This window comes from Miscanthus floridulus, chromosome 15 (assembly GCF_019320115.1).
Source record: "Miscanthus floridulus cultivar M001 chromosome 15, ASM1932011v1, whole genome shotgun sequence".
Lineage (NCBI taxonomy): Eukaryota > Viridiplantae > Streptophyta > Magnoliopsida > Poales > Poaceae > Miscanthus > Miscanthus floridulus.
In genome coordinates, this window is record NC_089594.1 from 74,857,553 (window position 1) to 74,876,424 (window position 18,872).

Below are 18,872 nucleotides of genomic sequence, written 5' to 3' on the forward strand. Positions count from 1 at the left end.
GAGCACTACTTCATAGTGTTATAAAGGTATGTTTTAAAGCGTATTTCATCTGTTGTTAAAGTGGACACTTTTTTTATCATTAAAGGACCTCTTTCGTCACTTCACATCACAGTTTCATCTCTTACCTCTTCATTTTCAGGTGCCTGAAATTAGCAACTCAGTTGTGGAGCTCAATGGGGTTCTCCTAAATCATGCTTTAGTTACATTTCGTGAGCTACTTCTAAAATGCGCTCAGCATTATTCATGGTATGATACATCTTTCCCATTTATTACATTGTCATCTGGTGAATCTTGATATCCCAAACTAATGAATAACATTCGAGTAATTGATAGGTATGTATTGAGGGCAGTCTATGTAACAAAGGGAAGCTTGTTGCTTCCTCCATCGTTTGCCTCAATTTTTGATGACTCTGCTTCATCTGTTCTTGATGTTTTCTTCGACCCTTCTGATGGATCGCTCAACGTCCCTGGGCTTACCATAGGTAAACAATGAAAATATGTTCAGATATTTGTAGGAATGCTCCATGGTCATTGACTGTTGGAAAATTACTTGATTGGAGCTCTGGCCTTGTAGTTTGGAAGATGCTCACTGTGATAATTGAACAATAATCAATAGCAGTGTTTATTGATGCTGTGTTATTTGAATTACTGTATTATGGTTTTGCATAATGGGTTATCGGATTGCATCTAAAAATATGGACTGATTTTCCTCTGTTATAGTTTGAACCGTTTGCTTTACTTATTTCTGGATTATGCAGGCATGTTTAAATTTATAAGCAAGAACATGAAGTCGGGTGGTTTTTCTGGAACAAAACGGTACCTTGGTGATCTTGGGAAAACTGTGAGCTTCCAAATCTTACTATCAACATTTTATTCCAAGGGGTCAATGTAATGTTGGGTCTTCTGCAGGTTAAAACTGCAAGTTCGAATGCTCTCTTTGCTGCCATCACAGAAATTTCAGATAGTGTTGTGAGAGGAGCAGAAACAAATGGTTTGAATGGCATGGTATTACTCCTTTTCTACATGATGAACTCATGCCACTTTTCCTTTTCTGTTCCCTTATTTAAAACACACATGCAATTAGACTAGGTAAACTGACTTCCTCCGTGCACTAAAACATTATGAAGCATTTTTCCTCTTTTGTACATAGGCTACTGGTTTCCACCAAGGCATTTTGAGGTTGGCGATGGAGCCATCTGTCTTAGGACAGGCTATAATGGAGGGAGGTCCTGACAGAAAGATCAAACTCGATCATAGCCCTGGACTTGACGAGGTTCTGCCCATCTTTTACTCACTTCGAATCTTTTTGAATGATGTTACCACTTTAAATCTATAACATGTCCTGTGCCATTGTTCAGCTATACATTGAAGGGTACCTACAGGCTATGTTGGATGTCATGTATAAGCAAGAATACCTCCGTGTCAGGGTGATTGATGACCAGGTAACTTCCTCGTATCAATTTGCTTTCCTTTCTGTGACCTCATGCATGGTTTCACCTAGAACTTTTGTTTTCTTTTCCCTGTGTGAGCGCACGTATAGAAATACTGTGGTTGTCAGAACAATCTGATCCTACACTCAGTTCTCTTCTAGGTTATCCTGAAGAATCTGCCACCAAATAGCGCTCTGATAAACGAAATCGTGGACAATGTCAAAAGCTTTCTTGTGAGCAAGGCACTGTTGAAAGGAGATTCTTCCACAGTTCGACCGTTGCGCCATCTGCGAAATGAACCTGTAAGTTCTGTTTTCACATGGAAGTTATGCGCTGGTAACTTAACTAAGGTGCTTCCTGTTGTGAGAGAGTAATCGATCTTATAACTGCCTGCAGGAATGGAGGATTGCGCCGACGGTGCTCACCCTGTGCGAGCACCTTTTTGTGAGCTTCGCTGTGCGCGTGCTGCACCGGGAAGCCAGCAAGGCCATCGCTGGAGTCATGTCGAGAGTGAAGAAACCGACTGTAGACGAGGGCGAAGGCGAAGGCGACTCGTCGTCATCCGCTGGAGTCCTGTGTAAGCGGAACAGGCTGTGGACTGTTGGGAGGTTTGCGGCCTCAGGCATGGTCGCCTATGTAGATGGTCGGCTGTGCCGGCACATACCCAACCCCATAGCCCGGAGGATCGTGAGCGGGTTTCTACTGAGCTTCATCGAAAACAGGGGCAACGAATAGGCGGGCACGGCACAAAAGGCCTCGTCTTCTGTCACCTGCAAATAAGTCCTACCATGGAACAGAGGTGTGGTAGTGCTCCTGACCGCTCACTGCAGAGTTGTACCGTGTACAGAAACACTGGGGCATAACTCCGTTCGTTTGATCGTATCAGCCATGCTTATTAGCTATGATACATTGTTTTTCTTCAAAACAAAATAGCATCAGCTGGCTTGTAAGCCACAAAAACGATCAAGCGAACAGGAGTTAGTACAGCAAGTTTGGCTATGAAAAACGTTCCAAGCGTCCGGCGCCTTCACGTGCAGTGACTCTCTCCGTCAGTTTCGTGCATGCTCTGCCGTCAAGTTCCAGTTCTCCCCAGTGGCAACTGCCTTGCAAATCGACGTAGCTTCCGTCGGGCGCCGTCAACGTGGCCTAAACGTTCTGCAGCTTCATGAATGTGGAAATCATGTTTGCACCTAAGCTGCCATACAAACACGAAAATTAATCCATGCTCCTTGACTTCATGTTCTTTTCCTACCTTACCGGGAGAGGAACTCTTGATTTATTTAACCATCTTTTCTTACTATTACTAAATAGAGATTCTAATAAAGCCCATGTTAATTCTCACAAGGTGCGCTAGAAAAAATGAATCCTGAACTTTCTCATAAAATTCAGAAGGATCTAGTCATTAATTAGTACTCCCTCCATTCTAAACTATAATACATTTTGGCTTTTCTACATTTATAGTTTTTCTACGCATTTAGATATATACAATATATACAATGTAAAAACAATGTATTTAAAACAAAAATATCTTATATTTTGGAACGAAAGGAATACATTATACTCTCTCTGTTCCAAATTATAAGTCACTTTAATTTTTTTGGTTGAATTCATTTTACTATATATCTAGACATATATTATTTATATATATAGATAGATGTATATTAAAATAGATGTACCAGAAAAATCAAAGCGACTTATAATTTGAAACGGAGAGAGTAATCAATAATGTCTTATATAAACTATCGGCATGTGAGCTCGTTATAGATTGTTTAGGCATTTAAATAGTGGCACTATGCGCGCCACTACACGAGCCGGTGCGGCTTATAGGTGTAATTAAATCAAATATTCTAGTCGGATGGGTGAGAACTATAGTGCGCGTACGCGGTGCGGCGAGACTCCATGTCAAGAGCGGTCATTTCCAGTCATCTCGACAGTAAAGAGTGGTAGACTCGTAGTAGTGCGCACCTACCTATCTGTTGAATGCAGCGTTGAACAACTCTTTTTTTTTTGACGCACCATGCGCATGGCATGTCCTGCTGCTGTACATTCACACTGTCAGAGTTAAAGCTATACTTACCGCTTTATTATTTATCGATTTCTCTCTAATTACGTTTCGTTGTCATGGTTGCAAGTAGCTATTTAGTGTGTATATATTAGCCAGGGCTAAAGTTGAGCAACGGGCCGGCCCGGCACGGCCCGGCCCGGGCCCGGGCTAGGCACGGCCCGTAAGGGCACGGGCCTGATTGGCACGGCGTGCCGCCGGGCCGTGCCCCAATGGGACACCGTGTTTGCTTGCAGGCCCAGGCACGGTCCGTGGGCCGATTTACAGGCCGTGCCAGCCCGTTCAGCACGGGGCCCATTAAGACATCAGGCCAGCCCGTGGCCCGCTGTTTAAAAAACACCTTTTTCAAATTCATTTCAACAGATCTACAGTTCAGGACATGTATCAAATTCATTTTCACAATTGACAAGTTCACAAATCACAAAAACATTTCAGAATTCACATTTCATACTTGATATCATAGCTATAGCTCACAAGTCACAAGTTCACATAATCACATTTCATCAGTTCACAATAGAGCAAATGGAAGCCAAATATGTTTAAACTTGAGCTGTTCGTGCAATGCCGCCTCATTAAAAACCTTTGTAGGTAAAACTCACACCTCGTGAGATAAAACCCTACAAAGGAAAAGAGTACGGCCAGCTCATTATTGAATGGTTCAATTGTTCAAAGTTATTACAAACCAAGTGTCTCAAATGTCTTCTCTCACTCAGACTCAATGCCTCACTCTCACTAACTGCCTAAGTGGTTATTCCACTAGCACCAGAGTCATGATCTAGAAACTGATTCTTGAAGTAGTCTTCATACTCCTCATCCTCCACTGTATGCTGTCCCTTCTCTTCACCAAGCTCCCAGTCCTTCACGCAGATCAACATCTCCACAGTGTCTGGTCCCAATCGACGTCGGCGCTCCTCAATGATCCTGCCAGTAAGACTAAAGCAAGACTCCGAAGAAGTTGTTGAAACAGGGACAGACATAATATCTTTAGCCATTGTACAGAGAACTGGGAAGGTTAGTTTATGCTCATGCCACCAATTCAGGACATCAAAATCATCATCATAGGCCACAACATTGTCACTGTCAAGGTAAACAGTGAGCTCAGAGAGACCAGGAGGCACAGCAGATGATCCAGCAGTACTTGAAGGACCAGAAGAAACTGATCCTCCAAATATTTTGCCCCATGCCTGCTTCCTCTTACCTGTCAATCCAGATGGATGGGTGGTCCTAGCTGGCCTAGCTGCACCAAACTTAGATTCATACTTGTCATACAGTTTATGCAACTCAAATTTGACCTCAGCAAGATAATCAATGTAACTCATATTGTTACTCTGAGCAAGCAAGTCAAGCACATTCTGCAAACCTCTCATCTTAGCCCTTGGGTCCAGAACAAAAGCAAATGCATATAACAGTGGCACATGTTTCCAGTATTTAAGAAATTTAGCCTTCATTGGAGCAACAACATTACATAGATTAGAATCATGTTCATAGTCATGCAGGTGGCTAGCAATCTCAAGTATGTGATGCAGTACCAAAGGACTAGTAGGGTAATAAACACCAGACAGAGCAACAGTTGAATCATAGAACAATTCAAGAAACTGCAACACCTTTTCAGCAATGTACCAGTGCTGTTCAACCAACAGAGGATAGCCAAACTGAAGATTAATGAACACAGAAAATACAGTTCTATATGGCATTAAATGTTTAAGCATAAGATAGGTTGAGTTCCATCTAACATCCATATCCAAACAAAACTTACGAGGACGCATCCCCTTAGCTTGGCAGTATTCCTTGAATTGAGCAATGCGCTGATTAGATGAATTTAGGAAGTTAATTGCAGTTCTAAAAATCTCTATGCAAGGTTTAAGCCTTTTCAAACCAGATTTAACAATCAAGTTAATTATATGGCAAGCACATCGCTGATGCACAACATGATACACCTTTTTAGTATGATCAGAAGGATCAACATCATAGCCCAGGTAACCATCAAGCAAAGGGGTCAAAGCAAGCATAGCAGTTGTATTAGAAGATGCATTATCAAGACTAACAGAGAAAACTTTGTCAAGCAGGCCCCAATCTCTAAGCACACCAGAGATACATTCAGCAATGTTAATGCCATTATGACTCACTTCAATCAGTTTAAAACCAATAACAGATTTCTTAAGTTCCCAATCAGAAGTAATGTAGTGAGCAACAACAGCAATATAATCTTCCTTAGCATTACCAGACCAGATATCAGATGTCAAACAAACAGAAGACACACCAGGCATAACAGCAGCTTTAAGGTGCAACATTTTTTCATTGTATAGCTTAGACAGATCTCTAGCTGTGCTAAATCTAGTGACCCTCTTATATCTAGGATTGTGAGCACGCTGAATGTAATCATCCCAAGCATCATTATCAGCAATAGACAAAGGCAGATCCAATCTAGCAATCAAACGAATCAGCTCATGCCTAGCAACATCAGGCTTATACTCCCAGTTTCTATAAGATCCATCAGGGTTTAAAGCAAGCCTACTTTGAACAGCATTAGCCCTATCAACTTTCTTTTTACAGGATATTAGATGTCTTTTTAAGTGACCAGTGCCATTAGCAGATTTACCAGACAAACGATGACGACAAAGCTTGCAAATAGCAGAAACAACCTGCTCACCATCCACTACCTCTTTGACTTCCTCGAAGTCAGCCCACACAGGGGAGCGCCGCTTACCAGTACCAGTGGTGGACGAAGCGAGTGAAGCTGCATCACTAGGGGCCGCCGCCGACGCACCAGCAGCAGCACTAGCCGCCGGCGCACCACCATCAGCACCATCATCTCGGTTGGTCGGAGGAGCACTCCTACCGAACAAGAGATGAGCAGCATCGCCCATGTCGTCTTCGTCGTTGGGGATCTGGCCCAACGACCTGAGCTCGTCATTGATGGTTGGACCATCGTCGTCACCAGAGCCGGCCATGGCTACCGCACAGCCTCTTCTTCAGCTCTCGGCACCGTTCCTCAACGGATCTAGCGGCACCAGCTAACGCCGGTGACCTGCAATGCAAAAAGAAAACAGAGAGTCAGAGAGAGAGAGAGAGAGAGAGAGAGCAGAGAGGTTAGAATAGATCAAGATTCAAGGCTACGGGCTAGATCTAGGGTTAGAGTGGAGGTGGAGGGCTGGAGGCGTGGAGATCAGCTTACCTGCATGGAGCCGGAGCCCGGCGCCGGAGAGACGGAGAAGAAGACGAGCGGCAGCGGCACCACTCCCCGACAGACGGTGACAAACAAGTTGCACGGTGGTGAAGACCTTGCCGGTCAGAGAGAGAGAGGGAGGGAGAAGGAAGAAGACAGTACGAGAGCTCAGGATACGGCCGGAGACTAGGAAGATGACGAGAAAGGAGAGCAAGATCCGGCGGTGGAGACGGCTCAGAAGGGAGAGCTCCAAGATCTCCAAGATCCGGCGGTGGAGACCTTGTCGGAGTGCAGGACGAGCGGCGAGCGGTGGATCTTGGAGTCCTTGCCGGCGTCGAGCGGCGAGCGGTGGGCGGCGGCGCAAGGCGGGACGAGCAGGCGAGGTGGGGTGGGATCTAGGGTTTCGCGGTGGGGAACGGTTGCGGCGGCCGGGGGAGGGAAATGAGGCGCGGCCGCGCGGGGGGACGGCCGGCTGGCTTATATAGCCCCCCGGCTTACCGGGCCCTACCGGGCCAACCCTAGAAAAACGGGCCGGGCCGTGCCGCACGGCGTGCCTTGTTGACAGCCCAAGCACGGCCTGCAGCGGGCACCGGGCCGGCACGAGGCACGGTCGCGTACGGGCCGGGCCGTTTTCGGACCGGGCCATGCAACCGTGCTTCGGACCGGGCCGAAAGCACGCGGGCTGCATGCTAATCTTTAGCCAGGGCCGTGTGCTTCGTACCCACCCCATTAAGTCCCAAACCCGGGCCCCAGTTAAAAAAAAACGGGCCCCCTTTCATCATTCGTATCACCCACACCCACCTGACCACCTCTTCTCTCCTTCACTCTTCGACGACTAGTCGGCGATAAGCCAAGTAGCCGACAGCGGTCGCCACCCAAATAATTAAACCGCTGCAGAAAAGACTAGCATATTGAAAACACTATCGTGAGTCGTGGTCGTGGCTACCAGAAGGCATGGGACATTTTTTCACACTCGTGTGCTTCACGTTTTTTAATAAAGAAATGATTTTATTAAGTTGATATAATGACCATGAATTTACTTTTTGATCTCTATATAAAAACACAGTCTAAATAGAACAAGACAGGAAAGCCTAGCACTCTAATAATAAGTATCAATTCTAAGACTAGATCATGACCTAAGTGTCTAACCAGGGGGAAAACACGTCCGTGTCAATTATTAGAAGTGAAGTATGCCTATCGAGGATGATATAAGAGAAATCAATGTGCCAAGTATGGTACCACAACACTCGTGTCCTTCATGGAATCACCACTCATCATTAGTGAGCTACCTTTTGATGGTATATTATATATGATCTGTTTGGTTCAGTTGTGAGCCATGTATGTTATATGCTGTGGAAAACCGTAAACTATTTGGTTCAAACAACTATAAAACCTAGCTCATATCTCTATCGCCCTTGAAACAACCTTAAATAAAACACTACCGCACATAGAAAATTTACCTATTCCTTTGACTACTGATATAGAAAAACCAACATAAAATAAAATTTTGATTCAACTGTTAGTTTGAAAGAGACTAATACATTTTAACTAAAATATTATGACATGTCTATATTGATGTATAATTGCAAGCACCACCGCACATGGATGAAACAAAATAATATTTTGAGCCATGGAGGAGGACCTCTCCCTAGTCTTTGAGATGTACTCCCTCCGATCCATCCCAGAAATAAGTTCGTTTTGGACATGATTTATAGGATACCAAGGAGTGATTAATTAGAGGCTATTTTCTCCTGTTTTCCCTTATTAAATAGACTCCTGGGCACCCATTAGATGAATATCCACCTCTCTTCTACCGGCTACCGAGGCGCACTCTTAGCAAGCGGGTGCGGGTTCGACCTTTTTTGCACGGCGCTCATGTGGGCGTACTCGTTGCATGCAGCGGTCCCCAGCGGTTTTTCAGCTGCATGCAGCGCTCGCCAGCGGCTTTCCGGGTGTTAATGAGTGCGTGCGCCGGAAACGAGAGGCCGTTAATCATGCGCTCGAAACCAAGAGTACGCAGGGGCAAACTAGTCTCGTGTCAAACGAATTCCTTTGTGAGAACTCTCCAGACCTTCAGAAAGAACTTTTTTAAGGGATGGAGGGAGTAGTGATCATTAGGCTAAAATATAACTTGAGGTTACCACAGCCTCTTCTATAATCTCACACTCACTCTTGCCTTTACCTTCTTGCTTGGGTCTCGCACTCCCTCCTTCGGTCACTCCCACTCACCAGGCGCCAATCAACCCTAGGGGGGGCGTGGTGGCCCAACCTGGACAAAGTGCCTGGGCCCTGGAGGCTGTTCCTAGACGCCAACACTACCGATGTCCGGTGAGGTAACAAGCTAGTGGGTCCTATGTAAGGTTTGAAAACGGACGGGATAGATCCCGTTTCGTACGCAACCGTTTACCGTCTATCCCGACTGTTTTCGTTTTTTCGGGAAAATACAGAAACGGGACCGAAAACGGGACGGGATGCACCGGGACCGGGATCGAAAACGGGACAAGGGCTTTTCCATTCATATTTACGGAATACCGTTTTTGACCGGGATAATCCTGTATTCATCCTGTTTACAGCTTATCCAGGATAACCTGCTGGCATGCTTCGTAAACATGAGGCTTACTGGTTCGGCCCATCTATTTCATCTAACTTCCGTACCCTTTGCTAATTACTAGTAGGAAGCCTGCTACTGCTAGTGTGAACTTTCCCATGCTGTTAGTATGTTAAAAAAAAGTATTAATTGCTGGTGTGTGGCCGTGGCCCATGTGGCATGCAGCACTTCCGTATAGCACACAGGTAGCAGTAGGCGCTGAGGCGCCTAGTATCAGCAGCACACGCACGAACGGTAAGCAAGCTAATGAGCAGATTAGTCCAAGTGATTTATGAGGTGTCTTAAATTATTTATTTATTCACTCTTTTGGCAAAGGAATTGTTTATTAACTTTAATATATGTGTGAGAGTTCATGTGGCATGTAATCCCGGTCTAAGTTTTTGTTTACCGTCTGTTTTTGTCTATTTTCCGATCGTATTTACCTGTTTTCGTATTATCGTTTATCCCGCTACTGTTTCCGCTTCCGGCTGTCCGGCTCCCGCTCCCGTTTTCGTCAAAAAAATATGAAAACAAAAACGATAGAGGTATTTTCCGTTCGTTTCTATCCGTTTTCATCCTTAGTCCTATGGTGCTAGTTGATCGATCTGGCAGTGGAGGAGATGACGAGACGTGGTGCATTGGTGCTGGACAGTAGCCAAACAAGTAATGAAGCTGGTCAGTGTTTCATTCCTCATTTGACAGCCTCTATGTCGAGGTCCAATCCTCTCTATTTTAAATTTTCAGTTGAACAAATTGAATTCATGAGTTATATATGCTACAATATATAGACTTCAACTAGAATTACACAAAGAAAATGACCAATAAATTGAAATCCATTTTATTTCTAGTATGTTGTGTTCCATATTATCAATTTTTGTTCACTAATAAATTATAGTTTTATATTGCATCCCATACTAATTTTAAATATTTGAACTTTCATCTATACGTTCAGGTTCGCTTGCTAATGTAGAAAATACGATAGGCATGGATGAACCAAATCAGAGGTGAATCTTGGTTAAGACCAAAGTGGGCCATGGCCACCCCTGTGAATGCAATTTGTCATTAGTTAAACGGTAAAATTGGGGTACTGCTCCTTTTGTTTACTGTAACACCCTAAAATTTATTTTTCTTGAAATAGAGCTAAAATGATTTAATTTTGTATTTTTATGCTCATAAAAACATAGGGAAATAATAAATTTTCATTAGATTAAAATTTATCTTAAGGTAGAAACGTGTTTATTGCATTCATGTCGGTCGCACCTTGTGTTTCTATGTGCAAAATGTGTTTTTTTAAATCCGTTTAGGAGATGAATATCTATCTCTAGGAATTATCCAGCTTTTTTCTGGAATTTAATTCCTTCCTCCTTCAACTTAATCTTTATGTTCCAAGTTTCCAACAATCTTTTCATGAGCTCCAAATACTTTATTTAGGTTCATCATGTTCCAAAGTGTGTCTATGAATTTTCTCCAAATTTTTGGAGGTCTCGGAGTATTTTTCGTGGCTTAAATATCAATTATGGACTTTTCTAGAATTATTTTATTCGTGAAATTAATTAATTCCGAAAATAAATAATATATCTTATTTTCCAACCAACTCTCAAAGCCCATGTGCAATAATCCTAATAAATCTCAAAGGCCCATGTATTTATTTACTAATGGGCTTTAATGATTATTTAGGTCCATAGTAAATGTGGAGGGTGCAACATCAATTAGTACCATATTACTAGTTGATGTAGATGTGGGAAGTTTTTCTCCCTATAAATATATACCAACCCCTTAGGTAAAGTACACCAAAACTACAGTAAGAGGAGCTCCTAGTTTGGGAAATCTCTCGTGTAGTAAATCAGATTTTTCTCCTCATTCTCTCGTCGTCGTCGCCGCGCTGCCAACCCGGCCATCCTCTCCTTTGTGCAACAAGTCGAGCCCACCCCTGCACAACTGCTGTTGCCATGGCCGTGTGGTGGCTGTACAGGAGGCCAAAGGATGAAGACGAGGTAATTACGAAATTACCACCAGTTCGTAATATGGTCGTCGTATACTCGTTTTAAGTCCGTTTCGAGTCGTTCCAGTTGCGTTAGATTCGTAATTGCGTAATCTACATGTTTATACTACTGTTAAATATATTTTTAACTTTTAAATTCAAAGTTAGATTTAATCTATTATTTTATTAAAGGAAATCTTGTTAAATTCATAACTTTTTCGTTATAGCTACGATTAGCGTATTTTTCGTGTCTATGTGTTCATAGCAAGACATAGATTCATTTCACAAACTTTTCATCTTGATTTTATGTTTGGTGTACTGTTCTAATTTAGATCTATTGTTTGCTTCGTGTATGATTGCATGGATACTTGTGTGGTGCTTTATGATCATGTCCAGTCGATGAGCTTTGCGTTGGTGATATAAAAGAAGTGGGTGATCCAGAAGAAGTCCTTTGAATGTTACAATTCAATAGAAGAAGGATCTAAGTTTAAGGCAAGTATAGCATGAGATCTTCCTTGTCCTATTCACCTTGATATCATTTTAATCATATGCATGTGTCTACCTTGGCAACCGTAGTAATTTTCCTAGCTATTTGATATCTTGGATTTCTTGATACCTATGGGGTATTGTATTGTGTAGTATGATGCTAGTGTTCAACTAAAGCCATGATCTTGTAACTTGACTAATGGTATATGCAATAAATATTAAAAGATGCTTTTTTAGCAACATAAAACAAGGGGACTATAGCATTGGACTATTTTATGGTGCTCTAGATTCCTCTGACTTATCTGTAAGCGAACATCCGGGACTTACAGTACAGTTGTGAGGGTTATTTGGCTCTGGCGTTAGCTCAATATGGGGACCTTTTCTAGCTTGTTAGTGGTTACCTTTATGGCGCAAGAGGGGCTCCGACAGTTATGATCTCGCCCTGCCAAGAGGGTGCACTTTGGTTTATTGGTATTTTGTTAGTCACTCCTTGGAGGGGGTTCATGCTTATTTATGAGGAAACCTTAGCGGCTCTAACTTGTTAGACAAACCTTTGAAAGGCTTCATAGTGAACCCTTCCGACCTTTCTTGGTAGTGGATCAAAAGGTTGGCCACCTCGGGCGAAAGGGTAAATCACGATTCACAGTGAAAGTGTACAACCTCTGCAGAGTGTAAAACAGGTATATCAGCCGTGCTCACGGTCACGAGCGGCCTTGGACTCTTACGGAATAGATGATGAACACTGATGATACGGATGATGAAGATGCTCACTAATGATTACTGTTTATGCTATGCATTATTCATGTTTACCTGATCATGTGTTTATATGGGCTTGTGAATAAACTTGTTGCCACCCATGCTAAAAGATGACTCATTAAAAGTTAATTGTAGTTAAAACAGTGTCAGCCTTTTGAGTCTCATAAACCCCATGTTATATTTGTTGAGTACGACATGTACTTACGCTTGCTTTATTTTTTAAATCTTTGGAAAAATCCCGGATGGGTACCAGATTGCTAGAGTTTGGAGGAATTAGGTTTGTGATCAACTAGTCAGTTGTCCATGTGGAATTGAGTCTTCACCCAAAGATCGGAGTTGTCTTTCCGCTGTTTGCTGTCTAAGGTTATATCATTTATACTAAGTATGTTATATATTAAGCATTGTCTATTGATATTACCTTTATTTATAGCTATATGCGATATTTGACTTCCTAAACTTACACATGGTGTGTATCTGGTTTTATCCTTAAAACCGGTGCTACATTTATATAACTCATAATTCTATGAACTGGCCCCCTCTATTTCTGTGGTGAAGCTACCGCCACCGAACCAAAATGATCGTCTATAATTAATTAGATACTTATTTTTTACATACCACTTCATTTTTTTATTACACTTTTCCTAAAATACAGGCGCCTGAAATCTCTCTTTGGTCAGGCGATAACATGATCCTTTGATCTTTCTTCAAGATTCGTATATCTGATCTGTTGGATCTTCATCTTAGAGCCGTTGCCTGAACAAATTCTATTTTTCAGGTAAAAATATCAAATCCCATTATGTTTGTTGTATAAATATGCACTGAATTGAGATATCTTCTAAATAATACATTTAATCAGTTGCTTATGTTAACTATAGCTCATTGTGGATTGTTTATATAGGCATTTAAATAGTGGTACTATGCACGCCACTGCGTGAGCCGGTGCGGCTTATAGATAGGTCTAATTAATCAAACCCAAAATTCTAGTCGGATGGGTGAGAACTATAGCGCGCGTACGCAGTGCGGCAAGACTCCAATTAAAGATCGGTCATTTCCAGTCATCACGAAAGTAAAAAGAGTAGTAGTAGTGCGCACCTACCTACTACATGTTGAATGCAGCGTTGAACAGCACTTTTTGCCGCACCATGCGCATGTCCTGCTGCTGTACATTCACACCGTCACTGTTAAAGCTATATTTACCGCTTTGTTTATTTCTCGATTTTTCTCTGATTACGTTTCGTTGTCATGGTTGCAAGTAGCTATTAGTGTAGTATATATTGGCCAGGACGTGCTTCGTACCCACCCCATTAGGTCCCAAAAGGCCAACCCTGCCCCCTTCCCGTATCAACCGTATCACCCACACCCATCTTCTCGATCTCCTTTCACTCCTGGACGACTACTCGACGACAAGCCGACAACAGTCGCCACCCAGATAATTAAATCGCTGCAGAAAAGACTAGCTTATTGAAAAGACTACCGTGAGTTGTGGTCGTGGCTGGCAGAAGACATGGAACATTCTTTCACACTCGCGTGCTTCACTTTTTTTCCCATAAAGAAACGATTTTATTAAGTTGATATAATGACCATGAATTTACTTTTGATCACTGTATAAAAACACAATCTAAATACAATAAGATAGGAGAGAGCCTAACATAATATTAACTACTCCCTCCATCCCATGCTAATAAGATTCTAAGGTTCAAAATTTGTCCAAAAATAAATAACATTCTACATAAACATGGAACATATTGTCTCCTAATATGGAAGCTAATCATGGTTGCATGCAAATAATAATTGCCAAATCCAAGAGATATCCTCCAGAAAAGGAAAGAAGACGAGGGTGCATTTGTCTTTTGCCAACATCCTTAATCTGTTCGAAAATTTCTAGAAACTTATTTATTATGGGATGGAGGGAGCATCAATTATAAGACTAGATCATGACCCAAGTGTATAACTTGAAGAAAACATGTAACTGTTCGCGTCAATTGTTACAATACCGCTACAATCAAAGCTTCGTAAATAAAGTATACCTGTCAAGGATAATATAATCCATGTGCAAAGTATGATACCACAACACTTGTGTTCTTCATGGAATCATCACTGCTTTCTAGTGTGAGTTGCCTGTATGAATATTATATATATGGTCTGTTTGGTTCAGCTGTGAATGTTGAAAAACCTGTTGTGCTATGTGCTGTGGAAAATTGTAATCTATTTAGTTGAAACAGCTATAAAACCTATTTAATTCTCTTGATATAGCTGTGAAATATTTCTCTATTTACACTCATTTCGAAAGCAGAAAGCCAAAAGCCGAAAATAGGATCTAAGGTGCTGCAAAAATTATACTTTTGAAAGCAATTGTTTAAAAAAAAAACAGCTTCAGATTTCATCGGTTTGGTTGATATTCTGCTTTTAGCAGCAGAAACATTTTCAAAGCTGAACAAACACAGCCACCCGTAAACCAACAGCTTTCACGGTTGCAGTTCAAAAGGAGAAGCGCGTATATTGGCTCGCTCTCCCTAAAAAACCACTGGAGTCTATCTATCTATATATCACCATGGTTTGTCCGGCCTAGGGGCCAAATAACCAAAGCCCCTTTTCATTCTCTTGCCACTTACACTCACCAACAAAATAACAATGAGCTGGCACTTCCCACGGCGGGGCACCATGGTTTGGGTCCTATTCGTTTTCCAGTTCATGATTCACATGGCAGGTGCCTGCTTTGTTGAGGAGAGGATTGCTCTTATGCGCATCAGATCCTCCTTGTTGGAAGCCAAAAGTTTCGAAGTCCCTGAGACGTGGGGACGGATTGAGGACTGCTGCACCTGGGAGAGAGTCACTTGCAACAACAGCACACGAGTGTCGGGTCTCGACCTCGACAATATATACTCCCAGTACTTTGGATACTCGACCTCGACCTCGACCTCAACAACAGCACACGAGTGTCGGGTACTCAATTTGACCATCTTTTCCTCGTTTCATGAGCTTGAGCTGCTGAATTTATCTCAGAATCGGGCTTGTCTTGAAAACTTTGATGGTACGTAGCTCCCTGCACAACTACTTTGTTCATGCGACTTTGTGTCAAATCAAAGCCCCCATTCATAGTTAAAAATAACCTTTTTTGATTTCACCTTATGTTTGCATGATGACAGCCATTAGAAATCTCAAGAACTTGAGAGAATTTCGTCTAGCATACAATCAATTGAATGGAAGCATCCCAGCTTGGTTATTTGAGCTTCCACGCCTTGAATACTTGGACCTTTCAGAAAATATCCTTGAAGGGCATATACCTATAAGCGTGTCTTCGAATATTTCTTTGCGCCTTAAAACTCTCAAGTTGGCAGCAAATAATCTAAATGGGAAGTTTGATTTCTTTTGGCTACGGAACTGCACCATGTTAAAGGAGGTAGACTTATCGTGGAATACTGAATTGGCTATTGATGTCAAGTTCCTTACAAGTGTGACTCCATCATTTCAACTGCGAGTACTAATGCTCTCTGGGTGTAACCTTGACAATAGTATCATTGCGGGACCGAATTTATTTGTCAGACAACGTCAAATGAAAATCCTTCATCTATCCAACAACAACTTGGCAGGGAGCCTACCAAACTGTCTGTTTTCAAATGAAACAGCTCTGATTCATCTGGATCTAGGAAATAACTCGCTAGTAGGATCATTGGATCTGATGTGGCAGCAACAATCTAATCTCCAAATCATCAACATATCTATGAACTTCTTCACGGGACAGCTGCCAACGGACATCAGCTCAGTGTTTCCCAATCTAACAGTTCTAGATGCTTCTTATAACAATATTTCTGGACATTTACCACCATCTCTGTGCAATATTATCTACTTGGAATTTGTAGACCTCTCAAACAATAAACTTACAGGGGAGGTGTCATCTTGCTTGTTCACTGATTGTTGGTTCCTGCATTACCTGAAGCTCTCAAACAACCATCTCAGGGGTCCGATACTTGGTGGGGCTAATAATTGTTTCTCTGGTGTTGGAGAAATATACCTTGATAGCAACTATTTTGAAGGAGCATTGCCTAACAATCTATCAGGTTTTATGTTAATCATGGATTTTCATGATAATAAATTGTCCGGCGAACTTGATGTATCATTTTGGAATATTCCTTCCTTACAATCTTTGAGTGTTGCTAGTAATAATTTAAATGGTCAAATTTATCCAATGATTTGCAATATGACTGGTCTTAACTATTTGGATATATCAGACAACGACTTCCAAGGGTTTATACCAAACTGTAGCAGCAAGTTACCACTATTCTTTTTGAACATGTCGAGCAATGCCCTCTCAGGCTTTCCTAGTTATTTTTTCAACAGCTCCTCTGTCATTGCTCTAGATCTAAGTTATAACCAGTTCAAGGGCCGTATTGATTGGATACAACATCTTTCTCAAATAAAGTTACTCCTATTGGGTATGAATATGTTTGAGGGGCAGATCTCCGCAGACCTGTGTCATCTCCTTTACTTGAATATTATTGACCTGTCGCACAATAGACTTTCGGGTTCATTACCACCTTGCATAGGTGGCATCTCATTTGGATACCCTACTGATGACTATGATTTTTGGGACAATGGCTATGGTATCGGATTCCCTGTGGGGCATGACAAGGATGATCCGTATTTCTCGTATGGGGTCGATTTTATCCTCCATGGCTTCACCTTCTCCACTAAAGGGAATGTTTACACATTCAGCCACGGTTTCTTCAATCTAATGTTTGGCATCGACTTATCGGAAAACATGCTATCAGGGGAGATCCCATGGGAGATAGGAAATCTGAGCCATGTCAAGTCCCTCAATCTATCGCACAATTTCTTTATTGGCCAGATTCCAGCTACCATTGCAAATATGAGCGCCATAGAAAGCCTAGATTTGTCCCATAACGAGCTCAGTGGACCGATACCCTGGCAATTGACACAAATGTCATCTTTGGAGGTGTTCTCTGTTGCCTACAACAACTTGTCAGGGTGCATACCAAACCTTGGCCAGTTCAGCTCGTTCAGCGGGGACAGCTACTTAGGCAACGCTAACCTTCACAATTTGTCAGAGGAGAACAAGTGCTCTCTTATTATAGGCCCCATTGAAGTGGGAGATGTGGATGAGGCAACTGATGATTTAGTCCTTGATATTATCAGTGCTGCCTCATTCGTATTGGCATTCTGGGCCACTGTTGCATTCCTGTTTTGCCATTCATTGGGACAGCGTCTGGTACTCCGACTTTAGTTTATCGAAAGCTATGGGACGAGTACAATTGGGTTTTCGTTTTCTAGTTATATGTAATGGTAAAGTCACATATGCCTAATAGTACTTGTTCTGCTTTCTTATATTTTGAATTTCTCAAAAAAGGTATGTGTTGTGTATTGCAGCAGAGCGTTCTACTGTCACCTTTACACAAGTATATCTCCGTTATATGGTACACTTCAATACCACATACTAGCATTGGGGAAAAAACAATTATAATACATGGCCTTACATGAGATGCACCACGTGAAAACCTTGTAACTTTTTTTAAGAGATGCTGTCTTTCAATTAAGATAGAAAAAAGAGTTTATACACGGTAGGAGAAAACCTTGCAACTACAAGAGTGCGTTTAGTTGGGTGGATATCCCTGTATGGGAGATGACGGTGCATGGATGAGCCGTGTTTGGTTCGCAGACGACTTGGACAGGGATATCCACCACAGGAGAATATTCTCTATTGATGCTGGCTAAACTCGCCCATAAAAATCTGTTGAACAAGCTTGTCCATGTCTTCTAATCTTTGTCATTAGTAAATAAATTAAGGATTATTAGTATGTTATATTATTATTTAGTAATTATGATAGTAAGATTAATTTTGATAAGTGCTATTATGTTGATTAGTGCATGTTTTTTGTGCCAATTAGAATATTAGTCCTGCCAATTAACATATTTTATTTTTAATTAGTGATTATCATGAGGAAATTAGTATTATGGCATATTTATTAGTTTCTAATTAGTTGTTATTATTTTTAAATAATAGATATAATTAGTCAACTATCTTCATCCCATCCACTTTCATTCATTTAACCAAACAGAAAAATGGCTCGCCCCATTCATCTAACCAAACATATAACACGGATATCCGTATCCCAATATCTATGAATCGTTGTATCCCATCTAACTTCACCCTTGAACCAAACACACCTTAACTGATGAAAGTGATGGATATTTAGTTGTGCGTCAATGAAGACAGCCAATGTGGCTTAAGGACAACCATGACCTTGGTCAGAGGTGGAAAGTGGCCTGTCACTAATAACACTGACGGGATGTACCATATATACCCAATTACCTTTCACCAGAGGTGATGAACGTTGTCGTTTTTCTCAGTTTACTCTACATCTCGTCCATATTTTAATTCCGAAACG

At 41.8% G+C, this 18,872-nt stretch overlaps 3 protein-coding genes across 3 annotated transcripts in view; 2 read left to right on the forward strand and 1 right to left on the reverse strand.

The window, feature by feature from the left end:
* Window positions 1-2,332, forward strand: part of LOC136507674 (uncharacterized) — a 3,453-nt gene extending 1,121 nt beyond the window's left edge. The window contains exons 3-11 of the mRNA XM_066502327.1: window positions 4-26; window positions 140-246; window positions 334-482; window positions 759-841; window positions 910-1,005; window positions 1,151-1,273; window positions 1,359-1,442; window positions 1,592-1,732; window positions 1,827-2,332. Of these exons, the coding sequence (XP_066358424.1) occupies window positions 4-26; window positions 140-246; window positions 334-482; window positions 759-841; window positions 910-1,005; window positions 1,151-1,273; window positions 1,359-1,442; window positions 1,592-1,732; window positions 1,827-2,165 (1,145 nt within the window). The 3' untranslated portion in view covers window positions 2,166-2,332. The remainder of the gene's footprint in view (window positions 1-3; window positions 27-139; window positions 247-333; window positions 483-758; window positions 842-909; window positions 1,006-1,150; window positions 1,274-1,358; window positions 1,443-1,591; window positions 1,733-1,826) is intronic.
* Window positions 2,333-4,045: 1,713 nt separating this feature from the next.
* LOC136508267 (zinc finger BED domain-containing protein RICESLEEPER 2-like) lies at window positions 4,046-7,351 on the reverse strand. The gene is made up of 2 exons (XM_066502919.1): window positions 6,668-7,351; window positions 4,046-6,520 (listed from the first exon to the last, which is right to left on the reverse strand). The coding sequence occupies exon 2, from the start codon at window positions 6,441-6,443 to the stop codon at window positions 4,233-4,235; it is 2,211 nt and encodes a 736-aa protein (XP_066359016.1). The 5' UTR covers window positions 6,444-6,520; window positions 6,668-7,351; the 3' UTR covers window positions 4,046-4,232.
* A 7,715-nt stretch (window positions 7,352-15,066) lies between these two features.
* On the forward strand, window positions 15,067-17,811 carry LOC136509105 (receptor-like protein 15). Its single transcript, XM_066503913.1, has 2 exons — window positions 15,067-15,499; window positions 15,615-17,811. The coding sequence occupies exons 1-2, from the start codon at window positions 15,100-15,102 to the stop codon at window positions 17,708-17,710; spliced, it is 2,496 nt and encodes an 831-aa protein (XP_066360010.1). The 5' UTR covers window positions 15,067-15,099; the 3' UTR covers window positions 17,711-17,811.
* Window positions 17,812-18,872: the final 1,061 nt, after the last annotated feature.

Coding starts and splice junctions, on each gene's coding strand:
- LOC136508267 (XM_066502919.1), bottom strand. CDS start 6,443: ATGGCCGGCTCTGGTGACGACGATGGTCCAACCATCAATGACGAGCTC.
- LOC136509105 (XM_066503913.1), top strand. CDS start 15,100: ATGAGCTGGCACTTCCCACGGCGGGGCACCATGGTTTGGGTCCTATTC. Junction 15,500..15,614: donor TTGTCTTGAAAACTTTGATG/GTACGTAGCTCC, acceptor GCATGATGACAG/CCATTAGAAATCTCAAGAAC.